A 23443-nucleotide genomic window follows, 5' to 3' on the forward strand; every position below is an offset into this window, starting at 1 on the left:
GGCCGTATAACTTGCCTAAAATAATTCCTAGAGCAGATCTTTCAAAAAGAAAAAAAATAATCCAACCTTGATTTAAAAATGGTGTGTGATGAAGAATGACCATGACCCTTGGCAAGTTGTTCAAATGATTAATTACTCCCACATTTAAAAATGTACACCTTTATTTCCAGTCTGAATTTGCTTAGCTTCAGCTTCCAGCCTTTGGATTATGTTATACTTTTTTTAGCTAGATTAATGAGCCCAACATTAAATATTTGCTCCGTGTGTAGATACTCAAATACTATAATCAAGTCACATCTTAACCTTCTCTTTGCTAAGTTAAATAAGTGCTCCTGGAGTCCCTCACTGTAAGGCACATTTTGAAATCTTTTAATCATTCTCATAACTCTCTTCCCTGAACCCTCTCCAGTTTACCAACTTCCTTCTAGAATTATGGACCTCAGAACTGGATATAGTATTCCAGCAGCATTTTCAACACTGCCAAATACAGAGAGAAAAGAACCTCCTTATTCCTACTGAAGGGGTCCCTTTTTGTGCATTAGCTTTCTTGGCTACGTGGAAGCTTATGTGTAGCTGATTATCTTCCATGATGCCCAAATCTTCTCCAGAGTCACTGTGTCACAGGTTAGAGGTCCCCATTCTGTAAGTGTGGTCTATGCTCTTTGTTCCTATATGTATAGGTTTACATTGGTTGCTGTCCCTCTGCTTTCACCTTCATCCCTTGAGGCAGTTACCAAGTCCTCACTTGCTAAGCACAAGCAGTGCCTTCTTCTGGGAGTTACCGGACCTCCTTCCCTGCATTCACTATTCTGTCTCATTCTGAAACATTACACTCATGTTTGGGTGTGGGGTTCTGGAAGGTGGTTGTTCCTACTAAGGCAAGGTTAAGGTTATAATATGCAGTCTGTGTGGTATAGTGGCTGTTCCAGTAGTGAAGAGGGCTTCTCTAGGTGGATGAATAAAAGATAAGGTACTGCTGGCATAGTCTGAAGCACCCCCTTGTGGCCAGAGGTCACACAGCATGCTGACTTTGTGGCCATCTGATCTCTTCTGGACCCTCAGTTCAAAAAGTAATTCAAACAGTCCCCACAAGGATCCCATTTACTTAGTCCTCAAATGCACACTGGCCCTCCAGGCCCCAGCCCTTGTTCAGTGTGTCTCTCCCAACAGTCCAACACATTTTTTTTTTCAAAATACAACACAGACTTCTTCAGATTTAACCCCAGTGTCAGTGGGGCACAGCCCCCTCCTCTCTGAAAGGGCCTCTCAGTACTTCCCAGCACCTCCGGCAGGGAGTTTATCTTTCTCCCATTCCTCAGGCCTTTTCAGATAGGCCTTTGTGGTCTCTCCCATGTCACCCTGCCTGGAGGACTTCCTTCAGCTTACTACCTCTGTCAGTCTCTGCTCCTCTCTCACTCTGCCTTCCTCCTTAAGTGGGGCTCATTTGTAATCTGGACTGATTGAGACCCAGTCTTTCTAGCCAATGGGAAAGCTGCCAGTCACAGATGTTTCAATACCTTCCCTTTTCATTTCCTTGCTTTTAGGGCTGCGTTTCAGGTATGCTATGTATAGAGCAATCTTAACTCATAGTACCATAGTGTCTCTCTTGTACTGATTTCCCAGGTTTCTTAGGTGAGGAGAGGATCCCCAACGCAATAGCTGCTTTCACAGAGAAACAGAACCTTCCCTCCTGAACTGGCCAGATGGTTTTCCAAGGAATAGGATTTTCAGTGCTGGGACCCATTACTTTCACAAAGACAAGGAGCTGCTGAGGAAGCAGAACACAATGGAAAGACCAAGACCATTGGCATAATAACTGTTGTCTTCTCCAGATGCTATTCTATATGATGCTGTTACAGAAAGGCTTTCAGTGCCTGTATGTGGCAGTATGTCAGGCCAGCAAGGAGAGTCAGCATAGAGTACCTTCTTGATTTGTTGCAAATTTATTATTAGTATAATTATTATTACCCACACCAATCCATTATTGCTGTCTCATGCAAACAAATATTGGTTGAGCATAAGACGTTCGCATTCAAAAGTAATGAAATGACACTTTAGCTAACATTCCTCTTAGCTTTGTATATACAGTAAACTCATATCCAGTATTCTACCATCCAAACTCTCAAATAACCTGTATTTTAACCAGAAGTAAATTTTAGTTACATTTTCCATAAGCACAATGTAGTGAAAGTAAATAGAAATAAACACAGCGAATACAGTATAAGTTTACAGTGTCCAATACTATGTTGTTGGTAAATAAAGTACTCTGCATACATTTTTGTTTGTTTCTTAATATCTAATCTTCTTTTTCTTGAATGTTATGCGTTGCTAGGTATACCTTTCTGTTATCCAGAATATTTGAATATCTGGCAACCTCCCACTCCTGGGGCTGCTGGATATGAAAGTTTACTGTACAATGTGATTTTGTTTTCTAGCAGTGTAAATAAAGTGCCCACAGAACATTCAGAGACTGTTGTCCAGTGGGGAAGTGAGCAGAATAACCAGGCATCAGTGATGGAGCACAGCTCACCTGTCTTACTGAATCTGTCACTGGCTCAAGGTAAGATTCCAAATAATCCAAAGATTGGCTTTGTTTGCTTGTTTGTCAAGGAAATGGCACAGGCTCATAGAGTGATTTGATCAAGATGAGGTCACGAATTTCCAAAATAACTTAATCAGTGTTTTTTGCTGAAGGGTGTACGCTTTTCCCATGTTCAAAATCTAAGTTAATGTAAATAAGTAAGTTTAGGTCCTTGTTTAAATAACCCCACATTTGTGTAACTAACCATACCTTACGCTCCCATGAAGCACCACCAATTTAAAGATAATTCATAAAAGCACATGGATTTTAGAACACTAGGAAGAACTGTCCTTTCAAGAAGGATTTCCCAACCTTAGCTAGAGCAGAGCTGGTGCATCATTGTTATAATATATGCAATTAAAGAGATAATAGAGGGGAGGAGCTCTACACATCCAGCATCAACATCGGTCTTGCTGCAAGAAGGTATGGCCGAGAGCCCCATCCTGAGCCGCCACTTCAAGTGATAAATCTGAGGAACTGCCTCAGACTGAGGTGTTGATAGAGGCAGTTTTGGCACAGATTGATAAATTAAGCAGTAGTAAGTCACCAGGACCAGATGGTATTCACCCAAGAGTTCCAAAAGAGCCCAGGTATGAAATTGCAGAACTCCTAACTATGGTACGTAACCTGTCACTTAACCTCTGTGCCAGATTACTGGAGAATACTTACTGTGATGCTGATTCTTTAAAGGTCTCTAAAGGTGATACCAGCAATTACAGGTGATTAAGCCTTATTTTGTCACCAGGAAAACAGGTTGAAAATAAAGAATAGAATTAGCAGACACATAGATGAACACAATATGTTGGGGAAGAATCAACATGGCCATAGAAATCCTCTTCACCCCTCAGAATTCTCTGAGAGAGTCAACAAGCATGTGGGCAACAGTGACCAACTGGGTATATTGTTCTTAGACTTTCAGAAAGCCTTTGACAAGGTTCCTCTCTGAAAGCTCTTACGCAAAATAAGTAGTATTCATGGGATAAGAGAGAAGGTCCTTTCATGGATCAGTAACTGGCTAAAAGATACGAAGCAAAATGTAGGAATAAATGGTCCATCTTCACAATGAAGAGAGGTAAATAGCAGGTCCCCCAGAGCCCTGCACTGGGACCAGTGGTATAGCCACAGGTGAGCCTGAGTGAACCATGGCCCATCCAGTTAGTGTTCAGGTCCACCCAAATTGGGATCTGAGCAGCATCCCGCCCCTAATCCACAAGCTGAGACTCCTGACCCCGGCTTGGTATTTGCCAACCTGGTAGTGCCCACCTCCTGCAAATTGCACATGCTGCTGCCTCAGCACTAACTCTGTGGGGGCAGAGGAAGCGTGTCTCATTGGGGCAGGTCTGGGCAAGGCTAGTGCTGAGGACAAAAACTGGGGCAGCAGAACATAATGCCGGCAGGTCGGGGGTGCATCCAGACTGACAGACACTAAGCCAGGGTCAGAAGGGTTATATGGATATGTTTAAGCAGCTCAGTTGTTGTGTTCTTGTATCGTTTCCTAACCGGAAAATATACCGAATATAATCTGATATCTCAAGTGCTGTTGCCTATTTTACTTTTATGCCTTACTACTTCTTGTTTGTACCCACAAATTATATTGATCAAAAATAATCTTCTCAAATGGATTTTATCTCAAGTATTCATTTTACTCCACTTTAACTTCAGATGTATCATGGGATCAGCAGTTGTTAATGAAAAGGTCACCACACATTTCAGAGGAAGTTAGACAGAAAACATCTCTGGATCAGAACATAGGCCAGCAGGCTAATTCTCCAGGCGAAAGGAGGAGGTGGGTCTCAAATTTGCTTGATTGCACCCTTTACCAGTGATGAGATGTCTTTATAAATAAAATACAGTGTAAAGTTTGAGAAGTTTTGTTAACTCTAATTTTCTTTCTGGCTATGTCTAGATTGCCAAGAACTGTAAGCAAAAGATACACAAATTGTGCAACACATTTGCTTTCTTTTGCCAACAGTTCTGTCGGAAGAGGCGTTTCCAAAATTTGGTCCATCCACATGGGGCCCAGTGTTGGAAGAACTCCCTCTGTCGAGGCATCCCTTCTTCCTTGTGGAATAAGGGGCACAGGGATGTCATCAGAACACTACTGACTGGCAGATCTCTTCCGAGAGATCTGCGGTCTGGATGTGCACTCTGTCAACAGAAGCCTGCAGTCTAGACAGAGCCTCTAGTAGCATCCAGAATGTTTCAGAAGTTACTTGAAAATGTGCTGTTTTGTGGGACCAAATCTGATAAATCATACAATGTCGCATTGCTAGTTACTGGCTTTCTTACAAAATCTTTATTCATTTCAGTTCCTGCACCCGCCTCCCTGTTGAAGCCCACCCCCCACTGCTACTATACCTGTGACTTCTCTTTAGCTTTTTAACATGTGGCATGTATAGAAAGCCAATATATTATGTCTGTGGTTGTTGTATACTGTAAATATATACAGACCTTGTAAAGTGGCAGAGTCGATTGTTGTAGACACCTGGAGGGAAATTCTGATCCCACTTAAGACAATGGCAAAACTGTCATTGACTTTTGAGAACCTAATTTCCCAATCTTTAATCATGTAGTACTCGTCTTCACATTTCTTAAGAAATGCAATCCAGGTGAAACTATCAAGGCCAAAGTGCAATATTCATTGACTTTCTTCTATGTTGAAATAGTTTCTGGCTGCTACTTTCCATTTCTGTATACTTTGTCTTTAAATATAGCCATACAACAGCATTCTAAATTTAGAAGAAAAGGTACTAAGAACAGTAATTTTTTTCTGGATTATTTGTTTGACTTCACTTTATTTCCATTATTTTGCCCTGCATTTCTACTTAAACCTCATTAAAGGATAGCTTCATATCTCTCTCTCTCTCTCTCTCTCTCTCTCTCTCTCAGTAAAGGAGATATTTTTATTTAAATGTCACTAGAAAAATATCAATATTGCATATGAAAGAGAGAGAGAGCTTACAATTAAGCATTGATGAGGATCTGCTTGCTTGTTAAAATACTTTTACATAAATTTTTACACAAACAATTACCTCATTCCTCACCTATAACTTTTGTTTCACCACTCTTACTTTTTCTGGCTTATTTTAATTATAACTGCCATTTGTTAGGTTTAGGCATGGAAACATACCATGAGAATTATGTCCAACCAAAACTGACTAGCTTAGCTTGATTTTTCAGCTGTTTAATACCCACAGCAAACTACTTGTGAATAATTTATACACTGAGAATTAATATTGAAATTATTCAGTAAATAATTAGTGCACATGAACAAATCAGCATCTGCTCACATACAACCTTGAACCAGTGAGAGGTGAAACTGATCTAATATTTTCAATACAAATTGTTTGCTCAGCTCTTCCTGTATTTTTGGAGGCTTGCAATGAAGCTACTGTTCAACATGAATAGTTTTTCTTGCTAGACCAACACTTCAAAAAACTACTATATTCTTCATGTCAAAATAAGAGTTTATATTGATTGAACTTAAACAGCAGGGCTGAATTTTAGTTCTGGCTTATTTTTACCACATCACTATGATACTGCTAGGATTTTTATTTTTCATTTATTTACTTTTAATCTTACTATAACTTTCTCTTGTACACTTTAGGACAGGCTATCATGAGAATTTCAGGCCTGATCTGTCATCTCCATCCTCTCCTACACTTCAAAGCCAGTCACCCAACAGGTATCAAGGGTCAATGAGAAATTTTGCAGACTGACTGGTATTTTTTAATGTAATTTGAAGGGAAACTCCAAAGATAAATGGGAGTAGCTCAAATCTATTAATATTATTTTAACATTGTTGGTATTTTCAGCTGTCCCCTGCAATACAAATTTTCCCCACTATTGCTGTCTAGTTAAGCATTTATCAAAAATAATACAGCTTGGTGCAAACATTTAGTTTATCAAACTCAACTTTGCTATAAAATTCCAAATATCATGTAATCCCTAGCCCCTTATATGCAACACTGATTTTGATTCTGTAGTATCAGTAGTTTGAAAATAGCACGTCAAGTGTTTTCAGCTGTATTTAATGTTTAGCAATTTCATCTAGTGCTTATCTGGAGTCGGGGAAATGTATCCATTTAAGCGTAGTTGTGGGAGCTCTTCGTGAGACTGATAGTTCAACACTTGTCGACAGAAATCTCATCCTTAAATCCCAGACGTGAAGCACATGGTGGTTCCTTTGCTATCCCTACACTCATGCTAATCTCGTGGAGGCCTGGTTCTCTCACACAGATAGGGCTTATTGAGAGCTGGGTAACTAAGTACCAACCAAAACTAAATGCTTAGTAAAGGGTTGGTTGGATGGAAGGTGGCGTTTGATCCTACTACTTATTTATGTAACCCTTCTGCCAGAAGGAGTTGGCAGCAACCAGGGCTGGGTTCAGTATCTAGGGGTTCCTTTTCATCCATTTTTACATAGAACCAGCTCGAGTCCCCACCCAGTAGCCTGGGAAATTCAGACGCCCTGTTGCCTCATAGAGGCAATGCTTCCTCACTCGCAAGCACAGTTTGAGTGTAGAAAAGAAACTTTTAATGAAAAAGTCATACGGCATTCATGTGGAAAATACCATGCCCAGAGTTCATAACCACCCTCAAGTAACTGTCCCAGCTTAAATGGGTTGAGCAGTGTCCTTTGCGTCTCAGGGTCACCAGTCCAATACTGTCACCATCCAATTCACACACCCAAACTTTCTCCATACCCCCATTCAAATGCCCCACTTACAACTCTGTCCAGTCCTTGCAGACCCTGACACATAACCCCGATGCATTCCCTCATTGAGTCTGAGGCAGTGCCACCTTTGTGCCTGTCTTGTGTTCCACTTGCTCCTGCCAGCTACCCCACCAGTCACCCGCCAGTTGCTCGTGCTGGCCGCCCACTCCTGCCAGCTGCCCAGCTGGCCACCCACTGCTTCTCCTACCAGCCACCTACCGCTCACTCCTGCCAGCTGCCTGTCCATTGTGCTCCACTGGCTGTTTGCTGCTGTCATGTGAGTTTTACTGTAGGCAAAACCCTGTGATTCCAGCTCTTTGTCGCTTCAGCAGCCGGTGATTTCAACTCATGGTGACTTCAGCTCTGGGCCTAGCCACAGCATCTCTGTATCCACCAAGGTGGATTCTCACAAAATAACTTTAGACCCAGTTTTAGATCTGTCTTTGAATGGAGGAGGGGGGCGTGGTAGAACTAGTCAAACCAGTCTTACAGGTGTATGGCCAAAAAGGTTCCCAGCCAGTTAGTTCAACCACTTCATCTCCCCCTGATCCACAATGCTTAAATGGAGTGATAATGACTGCCCTGTACCCCCACAACAACTTCAAGCATTGGTGAGACTCCACAATTCTTACACTGGGTGGTAGCATAAATTGTGACTTCACAACATGTTTGCGATAGATGAAATGTCATTGCTTCACCTGCTACCCATCAGGGTTTGTTTACATATGCACATCTTTGCATTTTCATATAAATGATCTCTAAAAGAAACATTCCCCAAATCCTTCAGCAGAATTGAGCTCCTGCTGGCAGATTCCTTACATCTATATTGGTGTAATGACTCATGGGCCGTGTCTACACTAGCCCCAAACTTCGAAATGTCCATGCAAATGGCCATTTCAAAGTTTACTAATGAAGCACTGAAATACACATTCAGCGTTTCATTAGCATGCGGGCGGCCGTGGCACTTCGAAGTAGGTGGGGTCCTTTCGAAAAGGAGCCCCGTCAGGACAAGCCGCACAGTGGCAAGGCGCGTCAATTTCGAACTCCCCTTATTCCCATGAGCAGATGGGAATAAGGGGACTTTGAAGTAGGCAGGGTCCTTTCGTAAAGGAGCCCCGTCGGGACGAGCCGCGCGACGGCGTGGCGCGTCAATTTCGAAGTTCTGCGGCTGCCCGCATGCTAGTGAAGCGCTGAATATATATTTCAGCGCTTCATTAATAAACTTCGAAATGGCCATTTGCATGGCCATTTCGAAGTTTGGGGCTAGTGTAGACACGGCCATGAAGTTCTGCTTGTTATGATTTGAAATAACAGAGAATACTATATTTTGTTGGTGTGCCCTTTTGAAAGTGCACTTTGCATTGGTAGAAGAACCACTGCCACGTTTATTTCAACCTCTCCTCTGTTTGCTAATGCTGATAATCTAATGGCATATGGGATTTTGTTGCTGTTGCTTCCAGACTATCCTGTGGCCCTCTTTTTGATCCAAGCCTGCATCCCTGACCTAAAAACCTTTCTATAGGTTTCTTCCAGGGTTGGCTGTTCTGCCTCAACTGTTTCTTCAGGCTCTAGTTCTTTCTTATTCAGGGTCTTTTATTTTTGTGTGTTCTTCCTCCTCACACACTTCCTTAAACCTTCCCAAAAAACAATATTCAGTAAAGGCTGCTGGACAGGTTCACACATTCCTTAGCTTTGTAGTTGTTTTCTGAAGGTGGCATTCACACCTGTCAGTCTCAATGAGATTTTAACTCAATTCGTGTCAGGTCTCTTCCAGCTGATAATAGTATTTTGCTTTATTAAAACTATGGATTGTTTCATCATATTTTAAAAAAATTATGGTTTTAAAAAAATTGATCTAACCTGCTTGGTTGTGGTTTTTTCTCTGGTTGTTCTAAATACAGTCAACACACGTGAAAATAGTCACTGCCTGACAGTGTACAAATTAACACGACAAAGGACAGGAAAAGGGAATTACAATATACAAAAAAGTATTTTAAATGTTAACTCTGCCAAATATCTCCCTATATAGCCTTTTTTGTTGATTAATTTCTTGAAGGCACATAAAACCTTAGAGTGTTTGGAGGAGGAGGAGGATAGTGGCCTTACTGATTCACTCTCAAGGGCATTCCCTTTATAAAGGATGGCGTGGAGGTGTTTTGAAGCTGCATGTGGGAGAAGCACACAAATGTGGGAGGAGGGAACAGAGTAAGATAATAAAGTTTGTGGAGAGAGACGTAGAACTGTGTGATCTTTTGGCAGTGATGGTAGGAAACTAGAACGTCATGAGTTAGAGAATGGGAAGCCATGAGCAACCAAGCTTCTCTCTGTAGGTCAGATCTATTTTTGATTTCAGTCCCTACAACTAAAACCCTCATTTATACATACCGTGTTTATTCTTACTACTCTGGCTTCCCAGGTATCCACATTATCTCTTAAATGCATACAAAATAAGTGGATCCCCTGAGGGCCTGGCATAGAATTGCCAGGGAGAATGGATGGTGGGGAAACACGGAATGAAGTCAGAGAGATAGGAGAAGAGTAGAGAGAAAAAATAGATGTAAAAACAAAAGGAAGAGAAAACTTTGAGGAAAAGCACTGGTACCAGAGAGATAAAAATGAAATAAATTTTCTGTTTTGAGTGCTTCCTTGTGTCTATTTCATTCTAGGTGTGCATTCATTCACATGCCTGGTTGTCTGAGATTTTTGACTGAGTGGTGGCCTCTAGGGTGCCACCCTCATGCTGCCGTGGATCACGAGCTACCAGCCCATGCTATTTCAGTTCCTGTTTACTGCCTGTGATGATCAGTCAGGCCAGGTCTACACTAGGAAATTAAGTCAAATTTAAGTGTCTTATGGTTTATAAAATTGACCTGTCTACACCACAGTGCTCAATAGATTAATTTGAAGGGGCTCTAAAGTCAACTTTGGTAATGCCAAATTCACCGGGAGTAACTCCTAAAAGTGGATTTTACAATGTCAACCTTTGCAAGTGGAGATGGCAGCCTTATTGAAATTGATTTTATTAGCTTCTAAAACTATCCCACAATGTCTCTCGGTGTGTCCTTTGTGGTCAATCCTTCATTGCTGCCGTCCTCCACGTGAGCGGGAAGTAGGTGACAGAAAGCAGTGGTCATCAGCCTGGGAATTTTGAATCCATTTCCTTTCCTCTCTGGCCATCATGGCAAGCAGACATCAGAAGCACATCTCTGTGGCACACCTAGCAGCCATGAGTTCCCAGGATTGCAAGAGAGCCCCAGCATGGAACTATCAGGAGATCTCAGACCTCATCCCAGTGTGCAGGGAAGAAGCTATCTTCCTTTGCCTTGAAGTCAGCAAAAGAGAGGCCAATATTTATGTAAAGATATCATAAGGCATGATTCTAAAAGGGTGCACCAGGGACACTGAGCAGACCTGCATTTAAATCCAGGAGCTGAGGCAAAGCTACCAAAAGTGTAAAGAAGTTAATGGTTGGTCTGGGGCATCTCCCCAGAAATGCCAATATTATGATGAACTACATGCTGTTCTGGGGACAGATGCATCCTCTTCCCCCAGAAGACACATTGACACCTCATTAAACAGTGTTTGACAGGATGATGAAGTGGGGTCTGATTTGCTGTATAAGGAAGAGGTGAACGACAGCGGGGTCCAATAGAGTGCAGAATCAGATCCTGCAAGCCAGGAACTGTTTTTTTTGAATTGAAGCCTGTCCCCTTATCACAGGAGGCGGCTTTGGAGATAAACCAGGATGCTGGAGAGGGCACTTCTGGTGAGTATACTTTACTTCTACTGATAATAGTATGTTACAATCATGGTGTGGGGGAGTCTATGCCCATTTTCCTTACAACAGCCTGTTAATACTTTAGGTGGTAGAGTGCTGATCCTGTTTGGACATCTCACTGAAGGTCTTAAACAGGCACTTTTGGATTCTCCTCAAGAGATTTTTGGGGAGACCTGACTTGTTCCTACTTCCATGGTAAGACACTTCACCACGCCAAGCCACCATTAAGTAATCTGGAATAATGGCCCCACAGAGAATTCTTGCAAATTTTCCAGCAATGTACCAGGACAGAATGAGCAATCTTTCCTTATCTGTATTTTTTCTTATTCTGAGGAGGCTGATGTCTCATTTGGCTATCTAGAAGGCATGGGAAGTTTTGTGAGTCACTAATGATTTTTTTTTGCCTTTGATTCACCCAGTGCACAGGAAAACGCAGGCAGCATGACTGGCTTTTAAATCACGTCATGGCAAGCCCTCCCTTCCCCTGGGCTGGGGACTTTTAATAACTTTTAATGATTTTTTTTAAACCCCTGGAGCAGCCTGCTTTTAAATCCAGGCCTCGATTTAAGAAGTCCTTGCAGCAGGCCCTTCCCACTTCCCCCAGGCCATGGTGGCGGACAGTCGGACACGTGGCAAAATTTTTTCCCATGAGCTGAAGATAGCTTACCATTGTGTTGAAGGTAGATGTCAGCTGCAGAAGAGCTTAAATTGTTCTTGAAATCATGCATTCTTCAGCTTAAGAGTCCACAGAGTGACCTTGCAGTTCCAAACTGCTCTTCCATAGAGACAGCCAGCCACTCTTTCTGTCAGTATGGTCATTGTTCCCAGTAAGGATCAAAATATTGCTATTGACAAGTCCCTTAATATTTCAACTTTTTTTTTTCAGGAAACAACATTGCAACCAGAAGTAGAGGCTGTAGTCCCCCTGAAATGAGGTTGCCATAAATGCAGAGAAGGAAGAAGTCACATCAAGTTACAGAGAATTATGTTGAAATGGCAGTAAAGGTTATCTACAAATCTCCTCCACTTTACACTGTCCTGGCACAAAACTTGTAGCTGACTCCAGGAGTACCCCAGTTGTTGTTCAATCTCAGCAGCTCTTCTCCACGTTGTCTGAGGTCTTCCTTTTTTATGTTTTTCGAGTGGGTTCCATTTGAGAGCTTGACGGACTATGCTGGATGATGGTTTTCTGAGCATGGCCTAGCCATCCCCACTTTCTTCTCTTTATTTGGGGCCATCAAGGGTTTCTTGTCTTGCTCTGTTCCGAAGCTCCTCCTTTGTGACAAAGTCTTGCCATTTTCTGCAAATACTGTATTTCAGGCATCTGTGTGAGTGTCTGTAGACAGTAATTTGAAGACTTTTTAGTATGCCAGGTGTTGCATCCATATAAGAGCAAACTCTGCGCCTTTGAGTTGAAGATCCACATTTTCATCTTTGCAGATATGGGATGAAGAATCTTGAATGCAGCTGTTGCTTTACGTATTCTGGCATTGATATCCTTATCTGTTCTTCCGTCTCTGCCCATACTTCCTAAGGAGGTGAACTGCTTCACATCTTCCAAGTCATCGTCTCCCAGTGTGATGATGGTGGTGTCAGATTGGTTGATCTTCTTTGTCTTGGCCTTTCCCTTTCTAATGCTCAATTCACTCATTAGGGCCCCCTCAATAAAAGCATAGTAAGTTGGAAAAAGAAGGTTTATTAGTTAACATGCTTTTGGGTTGGGTTTAGTGGTGAGGATTTAGTGGTGAGGGGTTTTATAAAGGGCAAGGAAACAGCATGGGTGTGGAGCAGGGTACTAGGCCAAATCCTCTGGGTTGCAGTAAGAGATGTTATTCTCTTTAGACCAACGTTGATAAGGAATGGCTACTGACTGTTGGCACAAGGCTGGTCGTTATGCTGCACTGGTCTGTGGTGCCATGACTCCAGAATACTTACTGGTGGCTTGGTGAGGAAAGGTGTCCTATCAAGGAGGACAAATATTTTATGCTGGCCACAGGTTTTGAGTGTCTTTATACCCGCCCACCACCAGGCTAGCTGGCTGTTTCTGCAGCCAACAAAAAAGACAAGCAAGTCCCTACCACCTCTACACGTAAGAATAAAGAGGCCAAGAAGCTTATCATTCAGCAGAAAGACTTTCAACAACCAGCCTACAATTCTGGGTGGCAAACCATAAGGCCTTGAGGGGCTGATATGACTTTATACTAGAATAAGGTTCAAATGGAAACCACGTTATACTTTTAATCTTAGAGAGAGTCTTAGAAAATTTCAAGATTCACTTAAGGTCAGGATCAAATGTTGGGAACCCTGGTGGAGGAAGGTAGCACAGCAGCCAGATGCTGCCTGCAAATGGGAATGAGATGCAGGCGACTCAGTTGTGAGGGTGGTTGTATCTGCAGTGGACAGGTGACACAGGTTCTGACTCCAGATGGAGGCCCACATCTACTGGGAGAGGCCCACAATTCAGTGGTTCCGCATCAGTGCTGTGGGACTCTTCTCCAACCAGACTGACCCCAGGCTACGTGGGTTGAAGAATGCCCTTCGCTCATTGGATATGCATACCTTCCAGTCAGCTAGAAAGTTGTGCCAGCCTCCTCCTCAAGGCTCATCAGAGGTCTGCAAAATGAAGAGGTGGTGTGTTTAGCCATTGCTGTCCTTCCTCCTCCTGCTAAAAGTGAAGCAAAGCAAGGCATTCTCATAGCCCAGGCTCGGCATGCTACTGAGTCTTGAGGTGTCTGACCTGGATGGATCTGCTGTCCCACACCATGGCAATCTGCTGCATCTCAACCTGTCATTGCTGCACCTGATGCCATGGCTGCTTCATTTCTAAGTATGGATGAATGGGAGTGCTCTGCAACAGTCCAACAGGTTCTGCTAGGCAGCAGGAAGCCTTCCATCAGGGCTACTTATGTGGCAAAGTGGAAGCCCTTCACATGTTGGGCCTCAGACGTGCATATTCATTCTGAGGCGGCCTCACAGCAGGATTGGACTATTTGCTGCAACTTAAGCTCCAGGGCTTGTCTTTGGCCAAGGTACACCTGGCAGCTATTTCAGTGTTCCACCTTCTGCTTCTGAGCAAGTTGACCTTTGCTCATCCTATGAGGGCTTGGCTCCTGAAGGTTCTAGAGATCCTGTACCTGAACACCCTGTACCTGGCCTCCTTTGAACCCTTGGCTTCTTGCTCCCTTTTGCTTCTCTCTTTGGAGGTCGTCTCCTTAGGCACTATAACGTCAGCCCAGAGGATGTCTGAAATCAGAGTAGTCCTGTCAGACCCACCTTACATAGTTTTCGACAAGGTCCAGCTGCGGCTGTACCTGAATTTTCTGTCCAAGATCATTTCCTGATTCCACGCCTACAAGGACATTTACTTACCAGTTCTTCTTTGAGCACTTGTTCATATGTCTTCGAATCAGGCGTGCGTACATACACGTTCATGGCTGTCGGAAAGTTTTCCCTAGCAACTAGCCAGCCAGGTTGACCTGGGAGCCCCTTGGAGTGGCACCTATGTGAAACGTGTATATAACCCAACCAACCCAGCACCCCTCACTCACTTTCTTCTTGTCGACCACCCCAACAACGGAGCAGGAAGCATGCATTTCAAATAGGTATGAACAATGCATCTTGAAGAACAATAGTTAAAATGGTGAGTAACCATTTTTATTCAAGTACTTGCTCATATCTTTTGGAGTTAGGTGATTCCCAAGCTAAACGCAGGAGGGACAGTCAGTCTCATGGGTGCTGCTAAATCAGAAATCTCTGACAACGTGTAGATGCACGTACACCTAGAAGGGACTGGATGCGAGCAACACATCTCCAAGAACAACAGTTATGAAAGACAGGTCACCGTTTTTCCTCTTTTGGTGAACTGAAGTTGGAGTCTTCACTGGGTTTTAATGTTGATTGAGAGAGTAAAAGTACAGTAAGAGAACAGTGTTGCCATGTTTGCATTACTTACTTTTATATATACCAATTAAAATTCCTATTTGCTTTTTTCTGCAGAACTCAAATTTGGCTTCTTTTTCATTTAATGGACAAATGGGGCACCTAGTGTACATCTTGAAACATGTTTGTCTGTCTAGGAAAGTGGTTTAGCCATAGTAAACGTTGAAGTTTATTGTGTAGCCACTCAGTTGCATTTTAAAATCCTTGGGTGAAATGGAGGAAACTTGCTGGAAGTTTGCGTAGTTTGCATTCTCAAAAGTGCAGGCAGTCTGGCTGCTGTGTAAGTCCGCATTTGCTGAGGGGAACATAGTGGTTTCTAGCACTGGGGATCAAATTATCTCTGGGGAAACATGACAAAACACTGTGGATTATATCAGGAGTTCTCAGTCTTTTTCTTTCTGAACCCTCCTACCCCCAACATCTTATAAAAACTGTATGGCCAACCAATGGCACAACCTTTTCTCTCCATGTAAAAACTACAGCCAACAGTAGGGGTAGCAAGCAGGCAATTGCCCAGGGCCCCACAAAGCAAAGTTGCTCAGGCTTTGGCTTTTCTACATGGGGGTCCTTTTTGAAAGGATCCTGCCAACAGCGAAATCCCCTTATTCCTATCATATATGCATTTCAGTGCATCATTAGTATTCTTTGATTTGGCCATTAGCGTGATCATTTTTTGAAGTTTTTAGTAAGTGTGGACATGGCCAAAATGTATTTTGAAATAGCATTTAGCTATTTTGAAGTATGTTGTTTTGCGCACATAGGCTACATCTACGCTAGAAGCATCTGTTGACAGTAATTCTGTTGACAGAGTGCATCTACACATAAAAGCAGATTGACAGAGCAGTTTGCTCTGTCAGAGAGCATCCAGACTGCCTGGCCCTCTGTCAATAGAACGGCTGACTGGAAGCTCTGTAAACAGGACTGCCCAGTGAACTGGAAGCCCTCGTTGTTGACAGAAGTGTCTACACTGCACTTCTGTCAACAGAACTCCGTGACGGTAATGTTATTCCTCAGATTTTCAAGGGATGCCATGGTTGAGATAAATGCAGAGTTCTGTCGAGAGAATGCTTTGTGTGTGTAGAAGCTCCCTGACTTATGTTGACAGAAGACCCCTTCTGTTGACAGAAGTCTCTAGTGTAGACCCAGCCATAGTGCTTATTTTGAAATAGGTTCTGTTGAGACTGGGAATAGTGCTTATTTCAAAATAATTATTTTTAAATAGGTGCTGTTGACACAGGGAATAGCACTTACTTTGAAATAAGCATTATCTCGCCTCTTAACAGCACCTATTTTGAAATAACTGATATTCCTCCATCAGTGGGGTTTGCCAATTTCAAACTAATGCACCCCTATTTTGAATTTTTCAAAATAGCATGTTGCATCATGTGGACAACAGCAAATTTATTTTTAAACAGCTGTTATCTCAAAATAACTTGGCTATGTGACTGTAGCCTTTGGGTCCTAAGTGCCCAAGATGCTTTTGAAGCTGGGGTTTGGTTTTCTATATCACGTGGATCGTTTTGAAAATGTTACCTATGGCAACCTCATGTTACTCTATTCCTTTGTTCAACCAACTGCTTCTGCAAATAGGAAAAAAACACTGGCAAGTGAATGCTTCTCTTTACCAGAGTTGGTAAAACAAGCACCTCTTAATAAAATTTCAGTCCTCTAACGAGTGTTTTGTTTCAGAACTAGAACTGTGACAAGTTTTGCTCTTTTGATTATTTTAATTCATCCCCCTGGAAACTCAATCTGTAAAGTAATACAGTCTGTTATCTTCAATCTTTGTAGTGAAATCAATTTTTAAGTTATTTTTAATATAAGGATTCCCTGAGCAATTGAATTTGCAGGGAAATGAGAACTAAGTACTGCAGCCTAGGTTTTTGTTGTTTATTTAAGTTATAGTGGATTTCTAGGACTCCTGGAAAATGTCAGATTCACACTCGTCATTGACGTACTCTATTAGCAGTACCAGACGTGGTAATGAATGCTAAAACACAGCAGTCTGTGTCTCAGATTTGACCTAGATATCCCCAGAGACTTGTCAACCCTAATACCTGGCTTCTCTGTTGGTACTCCAAGTAAGGGCAGTGATTATGATGTAGATTGAGGTCTTCTAGGAATTAGATTTCCAAAATACTTCAGGTACATTAGGCCACCGAAGAATATCTATGAAGTTGTAATATCTTATGATCGCTACAAGTAATGGACTGGATTTGAATCATGACCTAGAGGATAATTGCATTCTATCCCACTGAGCCACCTTGTACCCCGCAAAATGCCTTTAATAAATCAAAATTAAGTAGGTTTTAATGCACAGAGTTAATTTGGGCACAGCTAAGACTAAAATGGTTAAAATGCAATTACACTTTCAGAGTATGTGCCAGGCCCATCCCATGTTTCTGCTCTCTCTGTGAAATTGACAATAGCTCCTGTACCATTAGGAAAACTGTGAATATTTGAAGGCATTATTGTACGCAGATTTTGATTAGTTCTGGGTTGCCTTTTAATATGCATGCTCTGTACCCAGATGTAAATATAGTCCTGAAAAGCTAACTACAATATATATTAAGCAATTGCCTGCCATGTGAGTAGCACTGTACTAGATACACAAAACAGAGTCTCCATGTGGTGGTGGTGGTGAGGTGTCTTTATGCCTTCCCAGTCCGAGCTGTTGCGGAGGGCAGAGCAGCCCCAGTGTAATTCAGTAGGCCCATCCATAGCCAGCAGAGCTGCCAGAATAATTCCAATGCTACCTACTGCGACTACATGCCTACCCATCCCTTTCATAGTCATCCCACCGCCAGCATGCCTCCTGTGAGAGGACTTGTGTAGGAGTCTTTGGAAAACACCTGTAGCTGTCGTCTTCAGTTCTTTTCCTGGGGTAATTCTGCCACAGATGGATCGGAGGCTTTTACAGCCCTTTAAAGGCTGCTCTAGCCCTTTCCACCCAATATAGAGGGGCCAGAGCAGGGCATGAGATTTATGTAAAGTGATTATAAACCTTGCCCAAAAGGTCTACAAATGAATGACCTGGTTTTCAGGCTAGACACCTGTAGCACCCCTTAAAATCGGTGAGAGCTGTGCATTTTCAGCACTTTTGAAAATCAAGTCTTTGCAAATTAAAAGAAGAGAGTGGATCTGCCAGGTAGCCCAAGAGAAGATTCACTTTGATTTTTTTTCTCTTTTATCTACTGCTGTTACTTGTGATCACTGCAGAAGAACGGATTCTCTGAAGGATTTTAATCCTAGTTATTTATGAATTGTGGCATCTTAGCAGCAATTGTTAATTCGCAATCACATTCACCTAAGGCGGTATTTGTTATAAAAAGTGGTTTAACCTGTGCAGATGTGGCATCTTCCTGAGTATGTAGTATATGCTAAGACTAATTTATAGTACTGAGATTGCTTTTATTTGTGTTCTCTTGCTTCCTTTCTGTACTGATAGTATGTGCTCTTAGGCAAACTAACACAGCATACTTTATCACAAGTATGGATATATTTGACTCTTCTGCTAAGAGACGTCTCTTCAAATATCTCTTAATTTGAGGCCCATGATATTTTGCATGCAGAGGTGCGGCAGCTCATGGGATATTAAGGCCAACTTTTTAAAGCCAAGCACAAAACTTTTCCCTGTTAGTTTTAGACTTATGTCTGCCTGTTGTTGCCAACATCTGGTTGTTGCTTCTCTTTGGGAAGCTAAAAGAGAGCTGGAGGAATGTGTTTTACCTTTTTCCTGTTACTTTTATCTTTTTATTAGGAAGTTCTTGGCATAGTGGGATGATATATTTCATAAACACCCCAAACTATATTTTAAGGGATTTTAAATGTAAGCCACATACCAAAAGCAGTAACTTAATGCAAGGTGTGCACTTGTGAACTTTCCTGGTGGATGAAGAAGCATTTGCCTTTGTTCTCTCATAATAAAACCAAGGTATATATCAGTGGATTACAAATGTACACTTTTGCAACTTATTAATATGTTGTGGCACACATAAATGTAAGGGTGAGTATTGTGTGTTGTTTTATCACTGGCTATACATAAAGCATTCATTTGAAACTCATGAGAAATTTCTCTACTACCTCCAATGTCTCACTTATTGCTACTCAGTATTGTTAATACAATAGTGCCAAAAGGCAAGGTCCTTTTCAGAATCGAGGCCCATTTTGCTGATCACTGTACAAATTAAGCCGCATGCTGCATGTTCTGAGGAACTAAACCTCTAAAAACATAGTCAGCATGTGGAAGGAATGAGAAGAGTGCAATATATTCAAGTATATACACTTTTATATACTTTATAATAATTTTAAATGAAAAATGCATCAGCTATTTCTGTTTATCCCCCAACCTCACCCTTTAACTGGCTGATTTCTTACAGGCATTATGGCAGAGCTGAGGCTTGAGGAAAGGTTTAAAATGCTCTTAAATAAATTGTCTGAAAAAATTCCATGGTAACAGTTTGTAAATTAATTCAAAAACTCAATGTCTCAATTTTCCCTGATGGAGAAGTGAGTTGCTGAATTATTTTATTATTTACAGCTTAACTGTTAACCCTGAATTTTTTTCAAGTAACTTACCTGAAAGTATCCTATGATAGGAACATAGTCAAGTTACCTGTATGTACAGTTGGATTGTTACATCTTTAGCTAGGGCAAAAATAATCCAGAAGTAATTTGTTCTGCTTAACTCCATCAACGGAGCCATTGTATTTCAGCAATCTGCATCTTCTCTTTTTGATTTGGCATGCAGGTGTGTTACATATTCATAAACGTGATACTGACTCTTAAGGAATGTAGACTATCAAAAGCACTTTGGTAATTTAGGTGAACAAGTCCCAATGAAAACCCCTCTCCCACTAGCTAATGAATCCTCACAGCACATCTGTAAGTCAACTGGATATGCATTATTCCCATTTTATATATGGAGAGACTGAGGCAGAGAGGTTTAGTGGCTTGGCCCAGACTGCACGGTACCATAACCATGATTATAACTCAGGATGTCCTGACTTCCAATATTTCACTCATTCTGCTAGACCACCTCTTAATAAAGCTGCCTAAATATTTATTTGTGCTCTGGACATGCTACTCTTAATTTTTAAAAAAAAAATATGTATTGTCTTCTAGGTCTGTCAGTGGAAAGAAACTATGTTCTACCTGTCGGCTTCCTCTTGGAAAAGGAGCTGCCATGATTATTGAAACACTTGGTCTATATTTTCATATTCATTGCTTCAGGGTATGATGCCATTATTATCTTGGTTGATTTCATGCTATTTTTGTCATAGTTACTGTGGGAAGAAAGTATGTTGTAATTAGTGACCATGAATACTGAAAATGGAAGGAAGAGAAAGTTCTTATTCTCTGCTGTTATGTATTTGTATTGAAGTGGAGTTAGAATGGCATAAATTTATTTCCTAACAAATAGTTGTGTCAACTACAGGTTGAACCTCTCTAATCCAGAGAGCTCTCATCCAGCAACATCTGTAATCCAGCATGATTTTAGTTGGGTGTGGCCAAGTTTCCTGTCATCCCAGAAAGTTTGTTTACAGCCACCAGTCCTGGCTCTCAGTGTTCTGTGCTGTTATTTAGCTTTAATTTACCTCTAAATTTCTTCTAAGAGCCCAGTAAGCAGTGGAAGTGTTGGTAATGTGCTAGACAATATTGACCTCCTGTGGCCTGGCAAATTCTCCTGTCTGGCATCAGTCAGGTCCTGAGGGTGCCAGATGAGAGAGATTCAATCTGTATATTAATTGAACCAAGATCAGTTATTTATTAGCAAGTAACTGTGCAGATATTATTCCACAATTTTTAATAACAGAAGTTAGGGACACTGGCTAATGTTCAATTTACATGTCATTTCCAGGTATAAAATACTTGAATGTAGGTATTGACTGAATTGTGCTTAAGTAATTTATCAAATTAAACTGAAAGTAATTGTGACCAACTCTCCTCACTCATTTTCAAGTGATCTGATTAATCTTGTAGACTTTTCACTGATTAAAATCCTAGAAAAAATATATAAGAATTATACAGTGTCAATTTAGAAATGCTTATTGTAAAGTTATGTTGGCCATTGAGCATTTTTGAGATTCAGCTGCAATACAAGTGCTCCATCAAGAAAAAAATTTTTGTGACCCAGGGAGGATTGAAACTGTGCTAACACTTTTCTAGAGAGCATATTTGAACAGACTTCTTACTAATTAGATTCTAAAACAGCTTCAAGTCTCTCTTTAGAAAAAATATAAGCATTGGATGGAAGAAAGATGGATTAAGCATACTACCACTTGTTCCCATTTCAAATGCTTGCATTAGTATGATGTACTTGGCACTATGTGATCTTTGTGTTATATGCAAATGACTTTTAAATTTTGCTCTTCCCTATTACATATGGGGGAAAATAGCAAAAGTTGCAGCAATGAAGACATTGGCCAGGCAGCTGAAAAACAATTGTGGAATTTTTAAACCAACATCTGAATCAAAAATATCACATTGAACCCAAGCTGCTGCTCCTAGATTTTACTTTTTAAAGGAGGCAGCATATCAATAAAGATGGGCAAATGTGTTCCCAGTCAAAAACCAGAGCTAACCTTTGTCTCAAAATGAAATTTGCTTCTGCCTCAGAAAGGGGTTTGCCTGCAGGCATTTTCCATTGTCTCCGTGAATGTGTTTTTCTGATTTTCAGTATGCCCTCTCTCACTGAGAGAGACTGTTCTTTTGATATTTTTCAATCAGCTAAGCTGCTGATTTCCAGAAATCTCAAGAGAATGCCTTGTCTTACAATATCTCCAACCTGATTTATACAGCATACATTCAGATAAGTGTCCATAACCATCCTCATCTTTGCAACCTCTGACCTTTCTGAGGTTTGTTGAGCATAAAGGCTCAGTTCTCTAATAAAGTCACAGGCAAAACCCAATTGAGTTTAATGTGCATTTAGTCTAAATGAAGACTTACTGGATCAAGCGTTAAATGTAGCCTGCTGTAAAAACCTTGTTTTTAGACCACATGAAATCCACCCCCCCGGCCCCCTCCACATTTCACAAGGAACTCATGAAATGAAAATTCAAACTTTGGAAAGAATGAGAGACTGAGAAAAAAATATCTGTCCCATCAACCTTATCTCTCCTTTCTTTTTTCAACCCAATAGTGTGGAATTTGCAAGGGACAGCTGGGAGATGCAGCAAGTGGAACAGATGTCAGGATTAGAAATGGTCTTCTCAACTGCAATGATTGTTACATCAGATCCAGAAGTAAGTTCCAGATTACATTTTAAGTGTCCATGGTGTTTTTAATTCCACATGACATTCTGGAATTAATCTTGACGTTTTTGTTTTTTAAAAAGTACATATTTATTTATATGTTCATGTAATGTATCAATTTTAAGCTGGTGATCAAAAATCTCTGCCCTATTCTCCCTTTATTCAAGCATTATGTTGCAAAGCTAAAATAATCTTTGGTATTGAAAATGTATTCAATTTATAATTGCTGTTCATATTTTTGGAGAGGATTACGAGTTTCTCTGTGACAGCACTGAAGACATTTACCACAACCTTTCCCCACTTTGACCTTTCTGTCCAAAAAGGACTTCAGAGTCCATGAACATTGCCCTTGAACTGGCAGAAAAGACAGCACAGGTTGAACCTCTTGTGTCTGGCACCCTCGGGACCTGACTGGTGCCAGCTGAGACAATTTTATGGACCACAGAAGGTCAATATTGTTTAGCACGTTACCAACACTTACACTGGTTACTGGGCTCTTAGAAGACATTTAGGGATAAATCACAGCTAAATAACAGCACAGAACACTGAGAACCAGGATTGTCTGGAAACAAACTTTATGGGACCACGAGAAATTTGGCCCCTCCCATGATAAGTGGTCATCCAGCTGACTAAAACCATGACAGATTATGGATGTTGCTGGACAAGAAAGTTCTGGATTAGAGTTTTTCAACTTGCAGTAGACATGCCATCCCATGTAACATCTAAATACCTGGGCCCAGCAGCAGACTCGGACCGTGCCTGTTACGGCTCTCTCGCTTGTCCTTGGAGAGTATTGGTGCTCAGGGCAGTCCAAATGCTGCTGCTGTCTGCTCTGCCATCTGCAAGTGAAGGATATCAAGTTCCTATAGAATTTTAACCCCTTTCTTTCCTGTCTCTCATCCCAGCACATGGTCAAAATATATAGGATATACCCTGAATTTTTACTCTGCATGAGAAAGGGGGCTTGGAGAAAACCCTAGAATAGCTTCTCAGACTCGATCTGAAATTTCTGTTGAATATTTGATGTCAAGGACATGATTGTTATTGATCAGACAAAAACACAGGAGACTGTTCCTTCCCCCCATACTATTTCCTCCTCTCCCCCAGAATATCTGGCTATATAAATGAAGGGACAAAAATACTCTGATCCACAGCTTGTACTCACAAGGTAT

The 23443-nt window shown here is 41.4% G+C and overlaps 1 protein-coding gene across 8 annotated transcripts in view; it reads left to right on the top strand.

The window, feature by feature from the left end:
- The window catches only part of LIMCH1 (LIM and calponin homology domains 1), a 308724-nt gene that overhangs the window by 276604 nt on the left and 8677 nt on the right, over nt 1-23443 (top strand). For 7 of the 8 annotated variants that reach the window (XM_074992679.1, XM_074992678.1, XM_074992677.1 and 4 more), the window contains 5 exons: nt 2436-2560; nt 4244-4367; nt 6189-6266; nt 20140-20248; nt 22160-22262. In XM_074992679.1, coding sequence (XP_074848780.1) covers nt 2436-2560; nt 4244-4367; nt 6189-6266; nt 20140-20248; nt 22160-22262 — 539 coding nt within the window. The remainder of the gene's footprint in view (nt 1-2435; nt 2561-4243; nt 4368-6188; nt 6267-20139; nt 20249-22159; nt 22263-23443) is intronic. The other variant, XM_074992680.1, reaches the window with a different exon arrangement.

This window comes from Carettochelys insculpta, chromosome 4 (genome assembly GCF_033958435.1).
Source record: "Carettochelys insculpta isolate YL-2023 chromosome 4, ASM3395843v1, whole genome shotgun sequence".
Taxonomy (NCBI): domain Eukaryota; kingdom Metazoa; phylum Chordata; order Testudines; family Carettochelyidae; genus Carettochelys; species Carettochelys insculpta.